The 20,892-nt window shown below is 40.3% G+C and overlaps 2 protein-coding genes across 3 annotated transcripts in view; one reads left to right on the forward strand and one right to left on the reverse strand.

Moving 5' to 3' along the window:
• Window positions 1-17,409, forward strand: part of OIT3 (oncoprotein induced transcript 3) — a 62,413-nt gene extending 45,004 nt beyond the window's left edge. Inside the window, exons 8-9 of the mRNA XM_070752240.1 lie at window positions 11,796-11,895; window positions 13,546-17,409. Coding sequence (XP_070608341.1) covers window positions 11,796-11,895; window positions 13,546-13,719 — 274 coding nt within the window. The 3' untranslated portion in view covers window positions 13,720-17,409. The remainder of the gene's footprint in view (window positions 1-11,795; window positions 11,896-13,545) is intronic.
• Window positions 16,940-20,892, reverse strand: part of PLA2G12B (phospholipase A2 group XIIB) — a 34,176-nt gene continuing 30,223 nt past the window's right edge. For both annotated transcript variants that reach the window (XM_070752242.1, XM_070752241.1), the window contains exon 4: window positions 16,940-18,102. In XM_070752242.1, coding sequence (XP_070608343.1) covers window positions 17,984-18,102 — 119 coding nt within the window. In that variant the 3' untranslated portion in view covers window positions 16,940-17,983. The remainder of the gene's footprint in view (window positions 18,103-20,892) is intronic.

The raw sequence follows: 20,892 nt of genomic DNA on the forward strand, positions 1-20,892 counted from the left end.
TCCACAATAATAAGCAGCAATGTGATCCCCACATTTTTAAAGATTGCAGGTACATTCACCTACCCCAAAATTGGAATTTCATTCCCTTGAAAGTCCCGCACAGTTGTTGGCACAGGTTCGAGGTCTTGCCTGGCTAGGTTAGGTATGTACATTTTTAGCTTGTGCCAGGGTATGAGGGTATATTTTGAACCTGTGTCCAGTTCCATCTTACAAGGGTGGCCATTTAGTGAAAGGGAAACTGAGATTTTACTGTTCAAATTTGGCCCAGTGTAATTTACTGCGGGGTAACTGTTACCTCGGTTTGGTTCTCGTCCATTTCCCTCACTTCTTCATGGGTAGTTTCTCGATGGGTTGGTTGTGGGGTGATTTGGTATGTGGTTGCCACTGCCAAAGGTTCATGTGTGAAGTCATCTTAGAGGACAGCTCAGCAAGCGATGGCGATGTGGCCTCGCTTATTGCAACGGCGGCAGATGGTATCCCTGAAGGGGCATCTTGCTCTTGGATGGGGACCTCTACAGCCTTGACATTGGATTGCGCTCGTGTGATCTCTGGGGTTGCTGGGTGTTACCTGCAGGTAGGTCTGTTCCATCTGATCGGCGAGTTCTTCCTCGGGATCTGATGGTTCCAACCTCCCTTTACTGTTGGCTTTTATGCAGTTCACGGATGTAGTGCTTCCTTTGAGCTCTGCAGTGGCTTGTTGGGAAATTTCCACCATTTGTACTTGTTTGAGGACATCTTGTAATGTTGTGTCCTCTTCGGTGATCAGTTTGCTTCGGAGTGCTTCATTTTGCATTCCTATGATCAACCTGTCCAGAAGTCGGGGTTCTGGGTTCTCATAATTGCATTTGACAAGCAATTCTCTGAGTCGGGTGGCAAATTCATTGATTGTTTCTCCCTCCGTTTATCTAGAGCACTCAAATTTGTGCCTGTAGACTCTTGATGTTTGCACCAGTTTGAAATGGGCTTTTAGCTTGGCTGTTAGAGTGGCCCATGGTACCGATCTCACCGGATCTGAATTCGTGAGCATTTTGGAGAGCACGTAGATGAAGGGGCCACAACGATTTAGGAAAATTGCCCACTTCATATTGTCACTGGCATCCTCATGGCCGGATGCTTCTAGGAAGTTTTTGAACTTCTCCATGTACTATCTTCCAGGTGGTTTTTTTTTGGGTCGAAGAATTCTGGTGCTTGGGCTACCGAAGATGCTTCCATGACTTTTCTCTTGCTTTTGGTTCAAGTTTCCTTCATCGCCAATGTTAAATCTGAAAAACTGGAGGAACACGTGGTTGCCCAATTCGTCTTTGTTAGGAATCGGCCCATGTAACAAAGTAACAAGTAACAGTAGCTCAATTGGAGTTTGCAGCTAAAGACGAGGCATGGGGTGTGGGTATCTGCATTTAAAGGGATTTTCTTACTGTAGGCGTGGCTTTGACAGCCGTTTGGATTTTCCGACCCATGACTTAGCCAATCCGCAGGTGGGCATGTAGATGAGTAGATTTAAACACATATTTACATAACTTATTTATATATCCTTATTTACATAGGTACATAACAATTTTCATTTGTTTGTTCCATGTATCAGGATGCTCAAAATTCAGACTCCAAGCATTTGTATGCCCTGCTGAACATCAACATTTGCAAATAATAAAATGATGGGAAGCGCAAATAAAACCCCCCAAAGTAACAGCAACAGGAAATGACAGTCTTGAGCCATTCATCATTGCAAGTTAACTATAATGTTTAGACAAGTCTTAGGGTATATAGTGTTCCTTTAGGGAAATGAGAGAATCTCTTAAAATATAAATCCTGTAAGCAGATGGAGGGTGGGTGGGAAGCATTTACTCATTACACTAAAGCACACTAAGGATTGATGGACTGGAAATTATTATCCTAACACATAAAGGCTAAAGTTTGGAGACAACCTAAACAAATCACAAAACTTGTTGCAAATGACTCCTCCTTCGAAGCCCAGCATCAGATCTGCCTCAACTTAAACCTCTAAGTAAAAACAATCCTTGACTCCATTTGTTGAAAATGGTATAGTTTACTAGAAGTCAAGTGAATTACAGTCATGCAAAGCCAGAACTGAAAATTGTGTGGCAAAATCCCCAAGTCTATTTTTTTCTTCCCTTAGGCGTCTCCCAATGCTGGACACCCCCCATGTCCATCAAAGTCAAAGAAGATGTTTTTTGAATAGTCGCTTCAAGTATAGGTTGGCATGCAACTCTGTTCTGTTTCCAGCTGGGTGATCTTGAAATTGCATCTCATGGAGATGCAGTGAACTTTTGTTTCCCTTTAAACCTCCCCCTCCCACCCAACCCCAATCCCCACTCCTGTAGAGTTCATGGCAGATGGTCACCGAGCAATAGTAAAACTCAAGCGTGAGGTGGCAGATGACACCCAGCTTGGAAACTAGGAGCTCACATACTATGTAGATGGCAGCTAACCAATAATGGGCTGCTGCTCCCACCGGGGGGGGGGGGGACGCAGTGGGGATAATAAGTTTATGCACTATTTATTGAATACTTAATGGGTTTTTTTACTGTCCTTCCTTCTCTAGTATCTTAGTATGATCCTTAATTACTTTTAAAATAGGAAATAATTAAATAATATGTTTTTACCCATAAACACTTTAATCATTTTAATCATTATCTAGAACTGAACTTTTATAGCAATTAAAGAAAATTGAGTTACTTACCTAATCTGTTATCATACTGAACCTTGTGGGTTCAGTATAAAACCTTAAAATGTTACTGTGCTCCTCAACAAATAATGCTGTCTATCCTTTGTCCTTTTTGTGGCTATTCAAATAATGTGACTTAATCAATTGAAAAAGAGTCCAAGCACCTATTTGAAAACTTATCTTGGTCAGTAAGCCACTCTCACCCAGGCACATGACCTTTAAGCCATTCCCAGTCACATGATTGTCAAGCCATTCCTACCTGGTCACATGGCTGTCAAGCCAGTCCTACCCAGTCACATGACCATCAAACCACACCCACAAAATAAGCCACGCCCACAATGTGGCAGTAAGTTTTGGCAGTCCATCACTAGAGCTAACTCAAATTCCATGTAATTTATTTTCTCTGCTGCTGAAATTCATTTAGAAACCACCTTTGTGTTAAAGGAGGGCCATGCACAGGAATGCTACAGAGCCAGTTCTTACCTGCATTCTTAATCATAGGAAGTAGTGTCTCCTTGCCTATGGCACATGTGATCATAAACTGTGTAAACTCTGCAGAAGGTTTTTGATGAAGAAAGATACGTAAGTGAAGCACAATAAAAAAGATTTCCCAATTGTGTTCTTAAAAAACCAAATTGCCTGCCATTAAGGACAAACTGTATCTCTTACTAGACCAGGCTATTTCAATAGCAAGGGGGAAATATGACTTTTTTGACATAATGGGATTGGTCTAAGTGCCTCTAAGAGTCTTGGAGTACTATAAATATTAGCCAATTTCTTATGCCATAAACCTGAATGGACTATATTCTACCCTAGTAAATATAATTCCTAAAATATAAAGGTGTTTTTATTTTGAGAATTCCATAAGCAGTTAATGATATTCTCATCCTGAATATATAGTACATGATTCTATTTTTTTTTAAAAAATAACAAAATAAAGTATCCTTTTAAATCAATGTAGAGTGATCATGCCTTCAACGAAGGTCTTATGTAGCATCTGGTGTTTATCCAGTCTCTTAATTTATATTGATGCTGTTGTTTTCTGATATACTTCATACATTATAAGTTCCCCTAGGAACCATCTTTGTACCTGTTATTTATGAAACAATTTTAGATATCCCTAAGCTCATCCTGTAAATTAATATTTTCATTTGTGAATAACAATGTCAAGCTACTTCATAAATGTTTTATGAAGTTGATTAAATTTCACTGACATAGAGTGACATGAGGAAAATTTACTAAATTGGCATTCTGGAGTCCTATTGGCATAATGGTTAGAATGCAGTATTGTAGGCTAACTCTGCCCACAGCCTGGAGTTTGATCCTGACAGGTTCAAGGTTGACTAAGCCTTCCATTCTTTCCAGGTCAGCAAAATAAGGACACAGATTGTTGGGGGCAATATGCTGACTCTGTAAACAGTTTAGAGTAGACTATAAAGCACTATGAAGTGTATATTCTGCTATTCTGGCATTCTTATTCTGGTAATGCTAATTTTACAACCCAATGGAAATGTATGTTAAAGCAATTCAGTCCTAGTCTTGGGTGTTGGATCATCTGTTTGGATTCCTTATCATTACTTCAGTGTCTTCCTTCCATTTGTCTATGGAATTGTTTTGCTGTTAATCACAAAGACACACGATCGATCATTAGAGAAATGGAGAAAACTTCACAAAGGCAAAAAAGCATTAAGGAGCATCTGTTGTAGGGGTAAAAACTAATCAAGAGACAGCTGTGATTATGACATCAAAGCCCCAATCTTTTTGTCTATGATACACATAAAAAAAAGAGGGAGGCTTTGAATTTGAATAACAACCTCCTTGAATGTTTGAATTTTTCCTTATCCATTCCATACCCTCCAAGGCTGGCCTTGAAAGAACTACTCCCTGGAGTATACCTAGGTGTGCCTCATAATTCAAAGCAGCTCCTTTTCTGCCACTTAACCAAGGAATTTTCTGCCATTCAGCTTTCTTTGTAGAACATGTTTGGTAGCATCATAATCCATATTCCAGGTGCCATTAATTTTTTTAAAAGTTCTCAGAGAATATTTATTCATTCATTCATTCATTCAGTTATTTATTTATTTATTTATTTATTAGATTTGTATGCCGCCCCTCTCCGTAGACTCGGGGCGGCTAACAACAGTAAAAAGACAATATGAACAAATCTAATATTAAAAGTAATGTAAAAAAACCCAATTTAAGAAACCAATCATACATACAGACATACCATGCATACATTTTATAAGCCAAGGGGGAAGGGAATATCTCAGTTCCCCCATGCCTGATGACAGAGATGGGTTTTGAGGAGCTTACGAAAGGCAAGGAGGGTGGGGGCAACTCTGATATCTGGGGGGAGTTGGTTCCAGAGGGTTGGGGCCGCCACAGAGAAGGCTCTTCCCCTGAGTCCCGCCAAATGACATTGTTTAGTCAACGGGACCAAGAGAAGGCCAACTCTGTGGAACCTAACTGGTCGCTGGAATTTGTGTGGCAGAAGACGGTCCCGGAGATATTTTGTTCTGATGCCATGAAGGGCTTTATAGGTCATAACCAACACTTTGAATTGTGACTGGAATTTCAGAATATACAGAGTATTCATTTGATCTCTGTCTCTTTCCACCCCACCCATCAATGAAAACCAAAGGCCTAATAAATAGAAGCATATAAAGAAATGTACAGGGGGAAGTAATCCTTGAAATTGTACTTGAACAAATGGCTTTTATAGCTGTAAGTTAGGAGAGTAATTTCATCTGATCTTTTCAGATGCTGAAGCAAATATTGGAATGGACCTTGCTCGGCACATGCAACTGCACTTCTGTTTATAAAATGTCTTTGAGAATTGCAAGGAAAGTGAAGAATCTAGTGGTTTCTTAAAAATAATTGATCTATTATAGCATAGGTTTTTTAACTAGCAAAGATAGCAATATTTTCTTAAACAGACTATTTTATTCTTCTAAGCCTGTCCTGGGTACTTACCACAGAAATAATTGTTGAACTTTTCTTGATATACTTACAAAATGATCCCCCCCACCCCAGTCTACCAATAATACAAGGAACAACAGTCCATCTTATCCTGAACATTCAAGATCTGCCTGATAGCCTCTTCTCACTCAGGATAAATGCAATTAATCAGCAATTTTTATCAGATTCCAAGAAGCAAAGGTTAGTTCTATGTAGGACATCACTGTCCACGTATAGTACTTTTCCTTTGCTTTTTGCTCTGTGTAGCATGTTTTATAATGTTCAAAGTCTGCATTCTGGAGATTAGTTTGCTGGTAAGAATTTCCCTTGTGTTATCATTCACCACCAAGGAAGATACCTTCTCTTTGAACTCCCAGACATAGTCACTTAAGAAGTAGACACTGAGGAAAACAACACCAAGTATCGACTCATTCTCAATATTTTTGTGTCCTTAGAATGATATCTCATTTTTCAAGGAAATTAATTTTGCTCTCCTCAGTCTACTTTCTTTATATTAATTCAGTTGGTTTTGATTATCCATTAAGGCTCAGAAGCTATTACACATTGACAAAACAAACAAGCAAACAAAAAAGATGTGTGTAATTGAAAAGTCTGGACTCCGGTAGTCTTAAATCAAACTTGTTTATTCATGGCAAGAGAGAATACAAACACTGGAACGGTAGAATTGCCGGAATGAGGGCAACGGCTAACCCGTTGCCCTTTTATACTCTTTTTAACGCGGGCTTTTACCAACTGACACACATTTAACTTTCGCGGCTATTTTCTGAATAGCCGCGTCTTAACCAATCGCAGATTTTCTGCGAATATTTTTAAACAAACACAACACCCCTCCCTCTTCGGCTGAGACCATGATTACGTGTTAATCCACGTCACATAGTCCTGCAAGCGGATTGGTGGTTTCACAGATCTCTGGGACCTGCGCAGTACATTTTGCTGGGAGCTGCTTGCCTGGACGGCTGGCTCCGTTGCTCCGCTAAGGCTAGTCTCTGACGGGCCTGGTTGCGATGATGCATTTTGATCTTCGCCGGCCGCCAGGGGCAACAAGCAGCCATCGCTGGAGTCTCGAGGTGGTTCTGGTAAGTCCTCTATTGGTTTGTCTACAGTAGGTAAAATGTCTGGGTTAGTCTTCATTCTTTTGCGTAGTTGGTCGACATGCCGATGCCAACTGCGCCCATCTGTTAATATTACAACGTATGTTTTTAAACCTGTTTTATCCAATACTGTGCCATCTTTCCATTTATCGTTTGAATCATAGTCTTTGGCATAAATTAAATCCCCGATGTTAAACTGTCTTTCACTTTGCATTTTTATTTCTTTTTGGTCATTCTGGTAATGTGGGTGAATTCTGTCTAATTTAGAACGAAGGTTTCTGCCCATTAAAAGTTCTGCCGGGCTTTTGTTTGTTGACGCTGACGGCGTAATATGCTGAATGGTTAAAAATTCATCAATTTGTTGTTGCCAATCTCCTAGTGGTGCTTTGTTTAATGCTTCCTTTGTGGTTCTAACCATTCGTTCTGCTTGCCCATTAGCTTGGGCAAAATGAGGTGGAGTGAGCACATGTTTTATGCCCTGGTCTGCAAGAAATAGTTCCATTTGACGGGCTGTTAACTGAGGCCCGTTGTCAGATACCAAAATGTCTGGAATACCATGTGTGGCAAACATTTTCCTTAATGCCTTTATAGTTGCACTAGTAGTTGTGGATGCCATGAGTTCAATTTCCAGCCACTTGGAGTATGCATCCACAACCAGTAAAAAGGATTGGCCCCTGATTGGTCCTGCAAAGTCAATATGTATTCTAGACCAGGGCCCTCTTGGTGTTGGCCACTCTGATGGTGTAACTTTTGGTGGGTTGGGTCTTGTTCTCTGGCAGGGTATACAACCACCCACCCATGACTCTATGTCCTTGTCCAACCCTGGCCACCATAAATGACTTCTGGCAATAGTTTTCATTTTGACTATTCCTGGGTGACCTATATGCAATAACTGCAATGCTTGCTTCTGTAAGGCTTTTGGAATAACAACCCTGTCTCCCCACAATATACAATCTTTTAACACATTTAATTCAAACTGTCTATTCTTAAAAGGTTGAAATTGGTTCGGTTGTTGTTCAATTGGCCATCCCTTTAGTATCCATTGTTTAATATATTTCAAAATTGGGTCTGCTTGTGTCTGATTGGCTATTTCTGTTGCTGTTAATAACGTTTGTTTACTAGATTCAATTAATAAAACGCTTGAGGCAGGGGCTGGATCATTGACTAATTCTGTTTGGGGGCACCTGCTTAATGCATCAGCATTTCCTATGTCTTTCCCCCCCCTGTGGATTAATGTATAATTGTAAGCGGCTAGAAAAATAGTCCAGCGAGTCATGCGAGGAGAAAGAAAGGCGGGAGTTTGTTTGTTTCCCGCCAAAATGCCTAAAAGCGGTTTATGGTCGGTGATTAACGTAAAGGGCCGACCACAAAGGTAATAATGAAAACGTTTAACTCCAGCGACAAGGGCTAACGCCTCCTTGTCGAGCTGGGAGTAATTCCTTTCAGCTGCCGAAAGAGTTTTAGAATAATAGGCTATTGGGGCTTCTGTGCCGTCCGGAAAGTTATGGCTGAGGACGGCTCCTATGCCGAACGGTGAAGCGTCGCAGGTTAGGGATAAGGGCATAGCTACATTATATTGCACTAGGACACTATTGGAGGAAAGTAAATTTTTTACTGCTTGGAAAGCGGCTTGTTCTTTTGGTCCCCACGTCCAGGCAGAGTCTTTCTTTAGGAGGTTATGAAGTGGTTCTGCCACCGTCGCTTTCTGTTTAAGAAAGACGGAATAAAAGTTAAGGAGTCCTAGGAATGCTTGTAAGTCTGTCTTATCTGAAGGGGTGGGGGCATTTCTTATGGCATCAACTTTGTCATTTGTAGGGTGAATCCCAAAACGATCTATTGTAAACCCCAAGAATTCAACTTTGGGCACAGCCCAAGAACATTTGTCTGCTTTCAAATGGAGTCCTGTTTCTTTAAATTTGGTTAAAACGCGCCTGATTCTGTCCCATAACTCAGATTTGGATGTGGCAGATATTAATACGTCGTCGAAATATGGAACGACCCCAGGAATATTATTTAAAATGCGTTCCATCAAACCCTGAAAGATACCTGGGGCGGTAGAGACTCCAAACTGGAGCCGGGTGCATTTAAAGGCACCTCTATGAGTTACGATTGTCTGGGCTTCAGAGGTGTCTTGATCTACGGTGAGCTGTTGATATGCCTGTGCCAGGTCCAACTTCGCGAAGATGGACCCATTTCCTAAGGTGTGCAAGAGTTGTTGCACTACTGGGATTGGATAGGCATTATGCTGTAGTGCTTTATTAATCGTGGCTTTATAATCTGCGCAAATTCTAATAGAGCCATCCGGTTTAACGGGCGTTACAATAGGAGTTTCCCATTTAGCGTGGTCAGTGGGAACTAAAATGCCCTGAGCTATTAATTTGTCCAATTGTTCATCCACTTTAGGCAAAAGTGGAATGGGGATTCTGCGGGGCTTTAATCGGATGGGCGAAATATTTGGGTCCAAATTAAACGAAATGGGGCTGCCTGTATATTTACCCAGAGCGCTAGAGAAAACTTCGGGAAATTCTTTCAATAAATCATTTGGGTCAAAAGAGTCACATACATTGTTAACCCCTGAAATTTCAATACCTAAAGGTTGTAACCATCGAAGTCCCAGTAATGAGTGTTTAGGACCGTCAACCACTAATAGAGGTAAAAACCCTTGAAATTTTTTAAACGCAATAGGAACATTTAAGCATCCTAACACTGGAATTGAATGGCCCTGAAAATCACTCAAACCCGGTTCCCACGGTTGCAAGTCAGTTTGTTTTACACGAGGTAAATATAATTTAAGTTTTTCCCAAGGCATTATGGAATGTCTGGACCCGGTGTCTAATTCCATTTGGCAGGGGTGGCCGTTGAGGAAAAGGGAAACAAATAGCTTGTTTTCCGCAGCGGGAGAATTGCAGTTTACGGAAGAAGGGGAGTTACCTCGTTGGTTAGAAGAGGGCGAGTTGTCAGCCGGGCGGGAAACGTTGCGCGAAAACGGTGGTCGTCGATTCCTCGGTGAAAAATAGGGTCGTTGGTTTTGTTGAGTTGCTGGAGTTGGGTTGGCGGCGCGGCAGACTTCGGCGATGTGGCCGCGGCGCTGGCAACGGCGGCAGTAGGCGTCCTTGAAATGGCAGCGAAAACGAGGGTGGTTTCCGTTGCAGCCGGCACATCTGTCTGCACGGGAGGCTTCTTTGGCGTCGTGGTCGGAGGCTCTTCGGATTTGGAGACAGGTGTCGTCTGGAGTAGCGGATTCTGAGTGTTTTTCATCAGAAGGGCAGGCGTGCCAAGGTGATTCATCAGGAATGTGATGAACGGTTGAGGTTGCGCGTTTAATTTCGGCAACAGATGTTTCAGATACCTCGGAGGCTTTTGCTGCCTTAAGAATGTCTTGGAGAGAGGCATCCTCATCAACTAAGTATTTCTTCTGGAGCGTGATATTGGTTAGACCGAAAATAAGGCGGTCCATGAGCTGTTCCTCTGGATCCTTGTATTTGCACTTCGGGAGGAGTGCGCGTAGGCGAGTTATAAAATCGTTGGTGGATTCTCCGTCCGCTTGCCTCATCTGAGCGAATTGATGGCGGTATACGCGGACAGGAGTCGTCGGCTGATAATGGGCGGCAAGTTTTGCTTGTAGAGTTGACCATGCGACGGTTTCCAGGGTGTCTGGGTCAACGAGTGTAGAGGCTAGGCTGTAGACTTCTGTGCCGCAATAAGCGAGGAATATAGCTTTCTTCCTCTCGTCATCGGCGTCATGTAGATTGCTCGCTTTCAAGAAAAATGTAAATTTGGACATATACGAGGTCCAAGCTTCCGTCTCGGAGTTGAATACGGGCGGCGGTGGAGCCATGGCCGAGTTCATGGCTGCGTTAGCGGGAGTTCGACCTCTTCGTCGCCACTGAAAAGTCTGGACTCCGGTAGTCTTAAATCAAACTTGTTTATTCATGGCAAGAGAGAATACAAACACTGGAACGGTAGAATTGCCGGAATGAGGGCAACGGCTAACCCGTTGCCCTTTTATACTCTTTTTAACGCGGGCTTTTACCAACTGACACACATTTAACTTTCGCGGCTATTTTCTGAATAGCCGCGTCTTAACCAATCGCAGATTTTCTGCGAATATTTTTAAACAAACACAACAGTAATCATTTGATTAATTCAACTTTTGGATTCAGAAATCCTGAAACCTTATAAGCAAAATATAATAAAATGACTTGGGAATAATGCATTCTGCTGCTTATTTTTTCTCTCTCAGCTAAGCTCTTAGCTATTTGCAGGAATGTCTGGCAGGAAATGAAGATGCCACTGCTCTCTGATTGATGTCTCGCTCTTTTGTGGTGCATCACAGTGTACATTCAAAAGGGACACAGGGATCCCAGGAGTGTGGCAGCCATTTTGATGTTTCCCTCTTTGCAAACACAGCTGGTTATTTGCTAACAACAAAACCATTAAATAGAGGCTATTGAATACATCCTCTACATTCAAAAAGTCCACTTCCAGCCCAGCCCATGTTTTAGAACTTTCTCCAACTCAAGGATCTGCAATCTTATTTAAAGAAGTATACAAAAATTGTAAGAAAAGTTCAGGGTTAAAAATTATCAGGAAAAATTTTTTTTTTGTTTTTCATCTCACCTATTTGGAAAAAAGAAGAAAAATTGTACAATATTTTCTCCATTAGTTCTTTGATTTTGTCATGTCTCTGAGTCATAACTATATCTTTGTTGGAAAAAAATCAAAGGTTGGCTAAGGATTTCTTTGATTTAGGATGCTGGTAACTCTTTGGGTCATTAGCAGAACTGCAAATCCAGACAGTGAAGGAAGCCTAACACATTATTTTAATCATTTTTTTTATTGCAATGGATATTTTTTACATTTCTGGCAATGCAATTAGTCTCCTGTTTTTTCATCTTCAATCTTGGCTGACCTACCAGTGGAGTTAAGACAGCAATGTGATTGCTTGCCAGCCTCCTTGGAAGGCACTAAAGTATCTTCTGTCTTTTGGGCATCACTCTATGAAAGCTGTTGACATTTTTCTTCTCTCCCTTTCTTTTCAGCTGCGTTTCGGATGATTCCATAAAGCAGTACATGTCAAAGGATCATCTGGCTAAACACTTTCAGGTCCCAGTGTTCAAATTTGTGGGTAAAGACAACAAGGTGAGCAAAAATTCAAATTCATGAAATGGGACTAGCAGAAGATCCAGACGCCAACAAGATCTTCTCTCGCTTTTCATAAACTTGACTAGGAGAACATGAGAATGAATACTATTGGTAAATGGGGATTTAAATTAATTAAACAGCGTTTTAGAGGCAAAACCAAATTGGGGGAAGTGAATATTAATAGTGTAAAAAAGATTTGCAATATTCTTTCAAGTCTTGCCTAACCCTGCTGTTTTCTTCTACATTATTTCCCACACCTACCATATTTTCTTTCTCTTGAGCTGTTGTTTAGATGAAATGGACCATCTGAGATATGGTCACTAAACACCACCCATTGTGCCAAATTGATGATTTCATAGCTTGCTTTTCTTGGAAATTTTGTACTATTATTTTAGATCGGGTAACATCAAAACTCTCTGTTCTGAAATGAGAAGTTCTCATGTGCAAGCACTTCTTAACAATGTTTGCAAGATCAATTAATATAGGTGGACTAATCATAAGAATTCATTATCACTACACATTTTATAGCACTAACCATAACATTCAACAAGAGGTTTCAGATACCTGGCACCCAGCAAGTTCAAAATTTCAAGAAAAGATTGACAGGGAAGCTAGGTTTTATTCTATAACATAGAGATATACGGTAATCGGTTTTTCTCAAAAAGGTGTTAACAACATTAATCCTTTTAAGTTTTTGTTCAGGAGTAAAATACTATTGTTAGCTGAAATGGTATAAAATTTGGCTGCTTATAAGATTTCCAGCAAAATGTTCTGGCTCATTCTCTGAAGCTCACACCTACTGTTGGACAGATATATTTAATTTACATTTGCAAAGGTATGTTATGTTTGAGGTAAAGATTGTTGCTGGATTGGTGTTTCTTCCATATTAATTTCCATCTGTGAGAATTAACAGCTCTCTCAGGCCAACATCACCTGACTGGTATGCATGATGGTATGAAAGTATTGATTGAATTCAGGGGGTTTTATTGTTATTAATTATTATCGGTTTTTAGTCTTTGTTAATGGGGTTATATTGAGGAGTTTTTAAAATTTGACTTTTTATTGAGTTTTTATTGTTGTGAGCCGCCCTGAATCCTACGGAATTGGACAGCATACAAATCAAATTAATAAAATAAAATAAATAAATTTTGGGGTGGCTGAAGATTCATTGCCGATAAGATTCCACTAGGCTCAAATTGGTTCTACTGTCTTCTACTTTGTGTCTTCACCTCCTGAATGAGAGAAGTTCCAGAATATTGTACCAAGAAATGCAGCTAAGGCAAAATGAATACATGTCTCTTACACTGTCAATCTCCAGGCAGTGGTGGGGTGCGGATCTTCTTTCAATTTCAGGCATGAAAATCCATAGTCTAAAGCTTAGATATTCTTTGCGCCTGAAAAGCAAAGCAGTATGAAATAGCCTTTTTTCCTTCAGCCACTGTTTCTCCTTCCCCTATCTGGCTTCTTTGGCCAGATGTATATATATGTACATACATACATACATACATACATACATACATACATACATACATAACATATTTTTGCTGATAATGAAAAGGAAGGGAGACTAGTATAGATTTATTTTGAGCTCTTTTGCTATAGGTTGGTATGTATGTAGACATAAATATGCATTTTTTCCCCATTTAGGAAGTGTTTCTACATTGCCGTGTACTTGTATGTGGAGTAACCGATGAGAGATCTCGCTGTGCACAGGGCTGTCACAGACGGATGCGGAGAAGACTTAGACCACAAGAGGAAGGAAATCACATCACACACCATATCTTGACAAGTGGCCCAATTAAAATTGATGTGCAAGAATAGATACATTGAAAAATATATGCCGGTATATATATTGATACACATGTGAATATATGTGTATAGCCCATTTCTCTCAGAAGCATGTGCCTCTACCCACCCATCCCGCTTGAGTTCAAACTAGATTTAATCTACTTCTCAATTCCATTCCATGTGGTGGGGACATTGAATGGGAAATTTGATTTTGCAGGGTCAAAGCAGGGTGTGCTTCAATTAGACATGATTTATTCAAAGCACAGCCAGAATTACAGAGGAATCCATGGCTCAAACAAATGTCAGGTGAAAGCTACAGCTGTACAGTTTAAGCCTTGCTCCCTTTTTTGTATGCATCTAAACAAGTCTTCATACATGTCAACATGCTGAGTTTCTGTAAAGCAGTAGTGACATTGAGATTACAGTTGGAAATGGTGGAAATATATCAACATATTAAATTGTCATGCTTAATTATGTGCGCATGTTTTGAAAACTTGACCTCCTCCTAGGCTTAATTATGATTTCATGGATCTAGGACCTTTCCCTATTGATCTGAGATAGGCATTGCCCTTATGCACCATCACAATACTTTGGAGTTCCTCGCAGCCTTTTCCTTCTCAGCCAATTAAATCCAGAAGTTAACTGTCTACTAATCTAAAGGAAAGGCATATTTGTGTCATATCCTCTTAGCACATCCTCCCTAGGATAGGCAGTTCCTACTTGGAATTCCTATCTTCCTCAGCTTCCCATTCCCAAGATTTCCCATTCCCTTCTGAAATGAAATTGTTAATGTGATAATTTACACTACTGCTCCACTACTTTCAGGATGTTTTTAGAGATGGGGAATTGTTGTTGTTTTGGTGTCACTGCACAATGATCAGATTTTTTTGAGAAAAAAAAATCCTAACCCCATAAAAAGGCAAATGCAACATGAAAATAAGAAGGCATTTGTAGTTCAGAGTTGAGATGAGGGGTTCTTCAAGGTCTCTGAGCTTGGTTGTTTTCTTGCAGACGTTTTATTAACGATCTAGGTAACATCATCAGTTCTACAAGAAAACAACCTGGCTCAGAGAGCGCTAAGGATCCAATTAACAAGCCTTTTTAATGAACTCCCATTGGCCAGCTGCAGAAAGAGGAAGGGAACAACTGTTGGAAAGTGAAGGTGTGAACATGTAAGTGATGATTGGGTAGACAGTATTGTGGTTGTGTGGAAAGAACACTAGCCATTCTGATGCTTTCTTAGCAGTTCTGCAAGCGATGAAAACATTCTGGGTGATAACAAAGAAAATCTTGCAGATGGGAAGGAAAACAATAATACAGTAATTTGCAGGTCATACAAGGATGTAAACTGTTTCCTGTTCCCAGAGTAATGATGCATATTAAGGTTTTCACCATGTCCAAACTCAGGCTGTGAAATTTGGCTGTGCAGCTATGGAAACGGATAGGCTCAACTTTGAATTACTATATTCAACTTCTTGCAGAGAAAACAATGGAATTTAAATATACATCCCCCCCACCCGAAAATGTATATATTGCACTGTTACAGATTTTGGAAATGTATTGCTATTGCTGCATACCTTACTATTATCTCTTTCCTACAACTCTCCCCCCCCTTTTGGAATTATCCGGAAATTTCTTCCAACCACATGATTTATGTTAGCTTTCTATGCTCAGAGGTGGGTTCCTCCTGGTTCACACTGGTTCTATAGAACTGGTAGCAAACTGCTGCTGATGTCATGGAGCTGATTCTGTCAGTGCTGGCTGATGGATGCCACCATTCTTTTTTTTATTTTAGGGGGAGAATAAGGGGGATTTTTTGGTTGATTTTTACTTCTGTGCATGTACAGAAGCCACATTTCCAGCACTGTGCATGTACCACCATCTTGTTTTTGGCTTTTGGGGAGGGATTATTTGCAACTTTTCAGCACTATGCATGCGCATGTGGTCACACAGTTTGCAATGCACGCATAGCCCTGTGGACCAGAAGGAAGCAAACTGACGGCAAGGTATGTTAGAACCCACCCTGCCTGCACTGATTTAAGAAACTGCATCAATTGATATTGTCTGCAATTCTCCTACCCCTCCAGAGTAGATTTTTCAAAATCTGGTTATTTTCCCCCAGGCACATTAATATTTACACTAGTGAAATTTACATGCTTTATTTAGTTAACTGTGTTTTTTAAAAAACAAACAACTATTCTCAGAAGTGCAAGCAGCTTTCACATAAAATTTCTCCTTTTCCCTCTTGATTCAAAAAGCTTCTTGCATTCTTTTAATCAGGATAGTGTGATTGTGTTGTGTATGCTGTTGTGTACAGATAATCATTGACGCACACTTCATTTAGTGACCGTTTGAAGTTATAACAGCACTGAAAAATGTGACTTATGATTGTTGATCAAATTAGATACTTGGCAACTGACTTGTATTTATGATGTTTGCTCATGTGATTGCTTTTTATAATCTTGGGCTCATGTGATTGCTTTTTATAATCTTCCAACGAGCGAAATCAATGGAGAAGCCAGATTCGCTTAACAAGTTGCAGTGTTTCACTTAACAACCGTGGCAAGGAAGGGCATAAAATGGGGCAAAATTAACTTAATAATTGTCGTTGTTAGCAACAAAAATTTGGTGCTCAATTGTGGTCGTACATCAAGGACTAACTGCATTGTGTGATAACAACAATTTGGGGAAAACCAATGAAAGATTCCTGATGTCGTTCACAGGAACAGGGAAAAGGGAAAGTTTTTTGGGGGGGATTATCAAAAAGAACCAATCATTCTGAGGTAAAAGGTTGGCAAATCCAATTACTGCAGTACAATAAAGCAGCTCCAAATACTTCAATTTCAATCAGAAGGAGGTTTAATTCCATTAGCCTGGCAGTTCTCAACCTGTGGGTCATGTCCCTTTGGGGGTCAAATGACCCTTTCATAGGGATCGCCTAAGACCATCAGAAAACACATGTTTCTGATGGTTTTAGGAACCGAGACACTGCCCCTCTATGTGTCTCCAGGTGGATTCAACCACATGTTTCTGATGGTCTTAGGAACCGAGACACTGCCCCTCTATGTGTCTCCAGGTGGATTCAACCACATGCAAACAGACAAAAGCAAAAAGATAAATCTGTATCATTGGAACTTCTGAGACACCATCTTGGCTTTGGCTTTTTTTTTTTTTTGCAATTTTTTAAAAAAAGTTTCAGCACTGCGCATGAGGTGTGGCCATGCATTGCAGGAGGAAATGAACTGACAGCAAGATAAGTTAGAATTTTATTATTTTATGGTTGGGGATCCCCACAACATAAGGAACTATATTAAAGAGCCATGGCATTAGGAAGGTTGAGAACTACTGCATTAGCCTGTTTACAGAAGAAAAAAAGTTCTCTTTCTTTAGAGAGCAATTCTTCAATTTTAAAGGGGAGGGCATAGAAAAAGAATCAGGAGACACCTCCCAAGAGTTTTATGTGCATGAACAATATATAGTGATGTCACTTGAAGTTGTTACCATAATTCTATGTAGATAGAAGTAAATTCCTTGCAATCTCTGCTATTATTTTAAGCCATACATGTTATTTAATAAAAGTTTGAAATGCTCTGTATTTTATATTTTTCTTACCATCATGTACCATTTATACTTTTTTCTTATTATAAGATGATTTGTATTTTTTACTCTTTTAATGGAGCGATGATCTAGTGAAAATAAAATTAGCATTATGCATTGACTTCATACTCCGATATTAGTGTTCTTCTCTCACTTGTCTTCAACAGATGCCCACAACTCAAACTGAGTCCTGCAATGGGTTAATCCAGTCAATATTGATGTGCTTCTTTGCTTTTTTTTTTTACAGCAATGTAAGGTTTCCATGATTTTGTATCACTTGAAAAGCAAAAGTGACAGCATGTGAGGAAAGGCATGGGCTTATCATATACATGTAGGCTGCAAAGGTGTATATGGTCAATATCATCTTGCAGTCTCTAGATCTTCTTTGATGCCTGGATTGCTCATGTGCATCTCAGCTGCTCTTCTTACATGATGAATCATCTCTAAATCAAGCAGGTGCTCTGGGAAGTAGATAGATGTCATTAGACAGAACAGATGAGAGTATCAGACCAAGCCTTTCCAATTGCTTTCGGGGATTCCTTTCTCAATCATGCCCACTTGACAATTAATGCATGGGAGATCACAAGACTTGGGGTTAATTCCCAAGCCCCAAAGTTAAAATACTCGCACTTGTTCCAGAAGAGAGAAGATCAAGCCTCTTTGTAAACAAAGGACACCAGAAGCCTCCTTGATGGTCATTTCACAATTCATCTCGTTCTTCTTCACTACAGAGGCAGGCACTTCTTTGGCTGTTCATGAATGGGCGGCAACCCAGAGTCCTGACCGTTTGGAATATTGTATCGGCTATTGATTCACATGCTGTAGCAAAAGAGAAAGAGACATCAAATATCACACCTTTTCTTTTATAAGATGATTGGGATTTCTTTTCCTTAGACCTGGGATGGCAAACCTATGGCACGAGCAGCTTTGCCTGTTTATTTATTTATTTATTTTATTTATTCAATTTTTATGCCGCCCTTCTCCTTAGACTCAGGGTGGCTTACAACATGTTAGCAATAGCACTTTTGAACAGAGCCAGCCTATTGCCCCCACAATCTGGGTCCTCATTTTACCCACCTCGGAAGGATGGAAGGCTGAGTCAACCTTGAGCCGGTGATGAGATTTGAACTGCTGACCTTCAGATCTATAGTCAGCTTCAGTGGCCTGCAGTACAGCACTCTACCTGCTGCGCCACCCTGGCTCTGTTTGTCTTCCAGGTTCTTGCTGCACAGGTGTGCACGATGATCAGCTATCCTTCGCGCACACGGCAGTGCCAAAAACTGGTGTGTGCATGCCGCCAGCCAGCTGATGATCGGGGGCGCATGCATGCCAGAACCTGGAAGTTTGGCTTTTCTGGAGCATGATCCCTTTGCTCATGTGGCATTGCTGAAAACTGGCCTGTGCATGCGCACCACCCAGCTGGTCATTGAGCATGCATGCATGCTAGAACCTGGAAGTTTGGCTTTTTCAGAGCTGGGCCCCAATCAGCACGAGACTTAGACTATAGAAAAATGATCAAGATCTGACTCAACAACCTCCAGAACCTGTGCCTGAAGTTTCTGTGGTACCACAGGAAATGGCCCTACCATTCCACAAAGCGTCAGTTTTCTTATTTTATAAAAGCTTCAAAAACGCATCTCGTCGTTGGTTATGAATATTGGCCTCCTGCTTAAGCAGGGGGTTGAACTAGAAGACCTCCAAGGTTTCTTCTCTATTCTGATTGATTTTGATTTTCAAAAGGTGCAGTATTCACTTTAGAAATGCTGCACCTTTTCAAATTATAGCCTTTGGAGCCTGGGGAGGGCGAAACATGAGCATACTTCCAGAAGTTGGAAAAGAGTCTGTTTCTGGCCTCCAGAGGGTCTCCATGAGGCAGGGGAAGCTGTTTTCGCCCTCTCCAGGCATTGAATTATGGGTGTGGGCACTCACACATGTACAATAGCGCATGCGCACGCTCTTTCAGCACCCAAGGGAAAAAATGTTTGCCATTGACAGAAACAGGATAAAGATACTAATTTTTTTTAAAAGCACTTTGTCCCTTTAATATACAGGAGAATTTTAATTGTTATTATATTAAGCCTTTAGTATCAAGAAATCATAAGCTACCCAGTGCATTTCTCACCAAGTATGCATGGTTCTTATTTCTTCTTGAGCCCCAAAGTACCTTTATCTCTAAAGAGGTTGTGATCATTGTGGTTGGTCTTAAAGGATTCATGAGCTTTAATGTCAGGCTGTTTTCCAGGCTTAGCAGGTGTAGTACATCTTGGCCATTTAGCCGAGGTCCATTCCTGGCAGTTCTTTGGTCCCTCAAATACATTGGAAATAATCCAATTTCGCCTTTCTCTGGCACTTTTGAGATAACTTGGACTTTAAATTCTTTCCCATTAGTGGAAGAATTCAATAAGATGCAAAATGCCATTATCTTTATTGCTTATTAATTTATTATTATTAATTTGGCATGATGACATTATAAAAATATAGAAAAAATTGCTATTTTAAAAAAATTAAAAGCTCTTGTTTTCTGTTAGTGTGAAAGAGAATGAGCTGGACTAGAAATGTGGCAATGAGAGAAATGGTTTTATTAATATTTTTCCTATGCCATTTTCCTCTTTACAAATCCTTTCTTTCCTTCTTGCTATATTATCACTTTGTGGCTAAAATTCAGCCTTGATGATAATTTTAGGGCCAATTTATCGTAAACAGAGGTCTCCTTTATCCAGTTAAGGCAGAACTTTTAATCGATTTGCCTAAAATGCTCTTTCACCATGCCATGCTTTTGCTCAGAAGCACTTTGGAGATCACCAACATCATCAAGGCTATTGAACTAACAAAGCAAACCACTGTATATAAATAGAAAGGAAACCCCATCTCTTCTAGCACTAAAGATGTTTCCTAGTTGGGTAATGAAAGGTCCACAAGAAATTAACCAAGGATCCCACACCTTTGATATCATTTCTATCCTATGTGAAAGGTGCTCAATCCCATTCAGAAAGAAAGAAAGAAAGTGGAAATAACAACAGAAGTATTATGAAGAGGTTAAAAAAAAGCTAGCATAAGAGCTACAGACGGATGATCAAGAATAAAAAAAAATGGTGGAGTTTCAGTCATGCAGTCATGACCATGTCCTGATATTTTTAGTACCTTTTTCCCCCTGGAGAGGAAGGAAAATAGAATCCAATTTGGGCCAATCACCAGGACCACAGATTTTGTCTTCTGTGCTTTCAGACTCTTACTGGAGCCCATGTTCAGAAAAATTCTTTCTATCCAAAAGTTCCTGAAAGATGAGTCCAGCAGGAGTCCGAAAGCTCAGAAGATAAAACCTCTGATCCCGGTGACTGATCCAGATTGGATCCTGCAACATTACCCTGGAATACATACAATATATTCACTTTCATTTGTGGAAAAGAAAATAGCCAGGCATTTTAGATAGAAAAACACAGAGAAAAGAAGAAAAACTGAGTCATTTTCAAACCTGTCTCTGGTATTGTACTTGTGAGCCTAAGTGCATGTTAGAATACAGAACACAGAATAATAATATTAGGAATAGAAAGGACCTTAGTGACCTTCTTATTCAACCCCTTGCTCAAGAAACTCGGTGAAATCTACTTA

Source organism: Erythrolamprus reginae, chromosome 5 (assembly GCF_031021105.1).
Source record: "Erythrolamprus reginae isolate rEryReg1 chromosome 5, rEryReg1.hap1, whole genome shotgun sequence".
Classification (NCBI taxonomy): domain Eukaryota; kingdom Metazoa; phylum Chordata; class Lepidosauria; order Squamata; family Dipsadidae; genus Erythrolamprus; species Erythrolamprus reginae.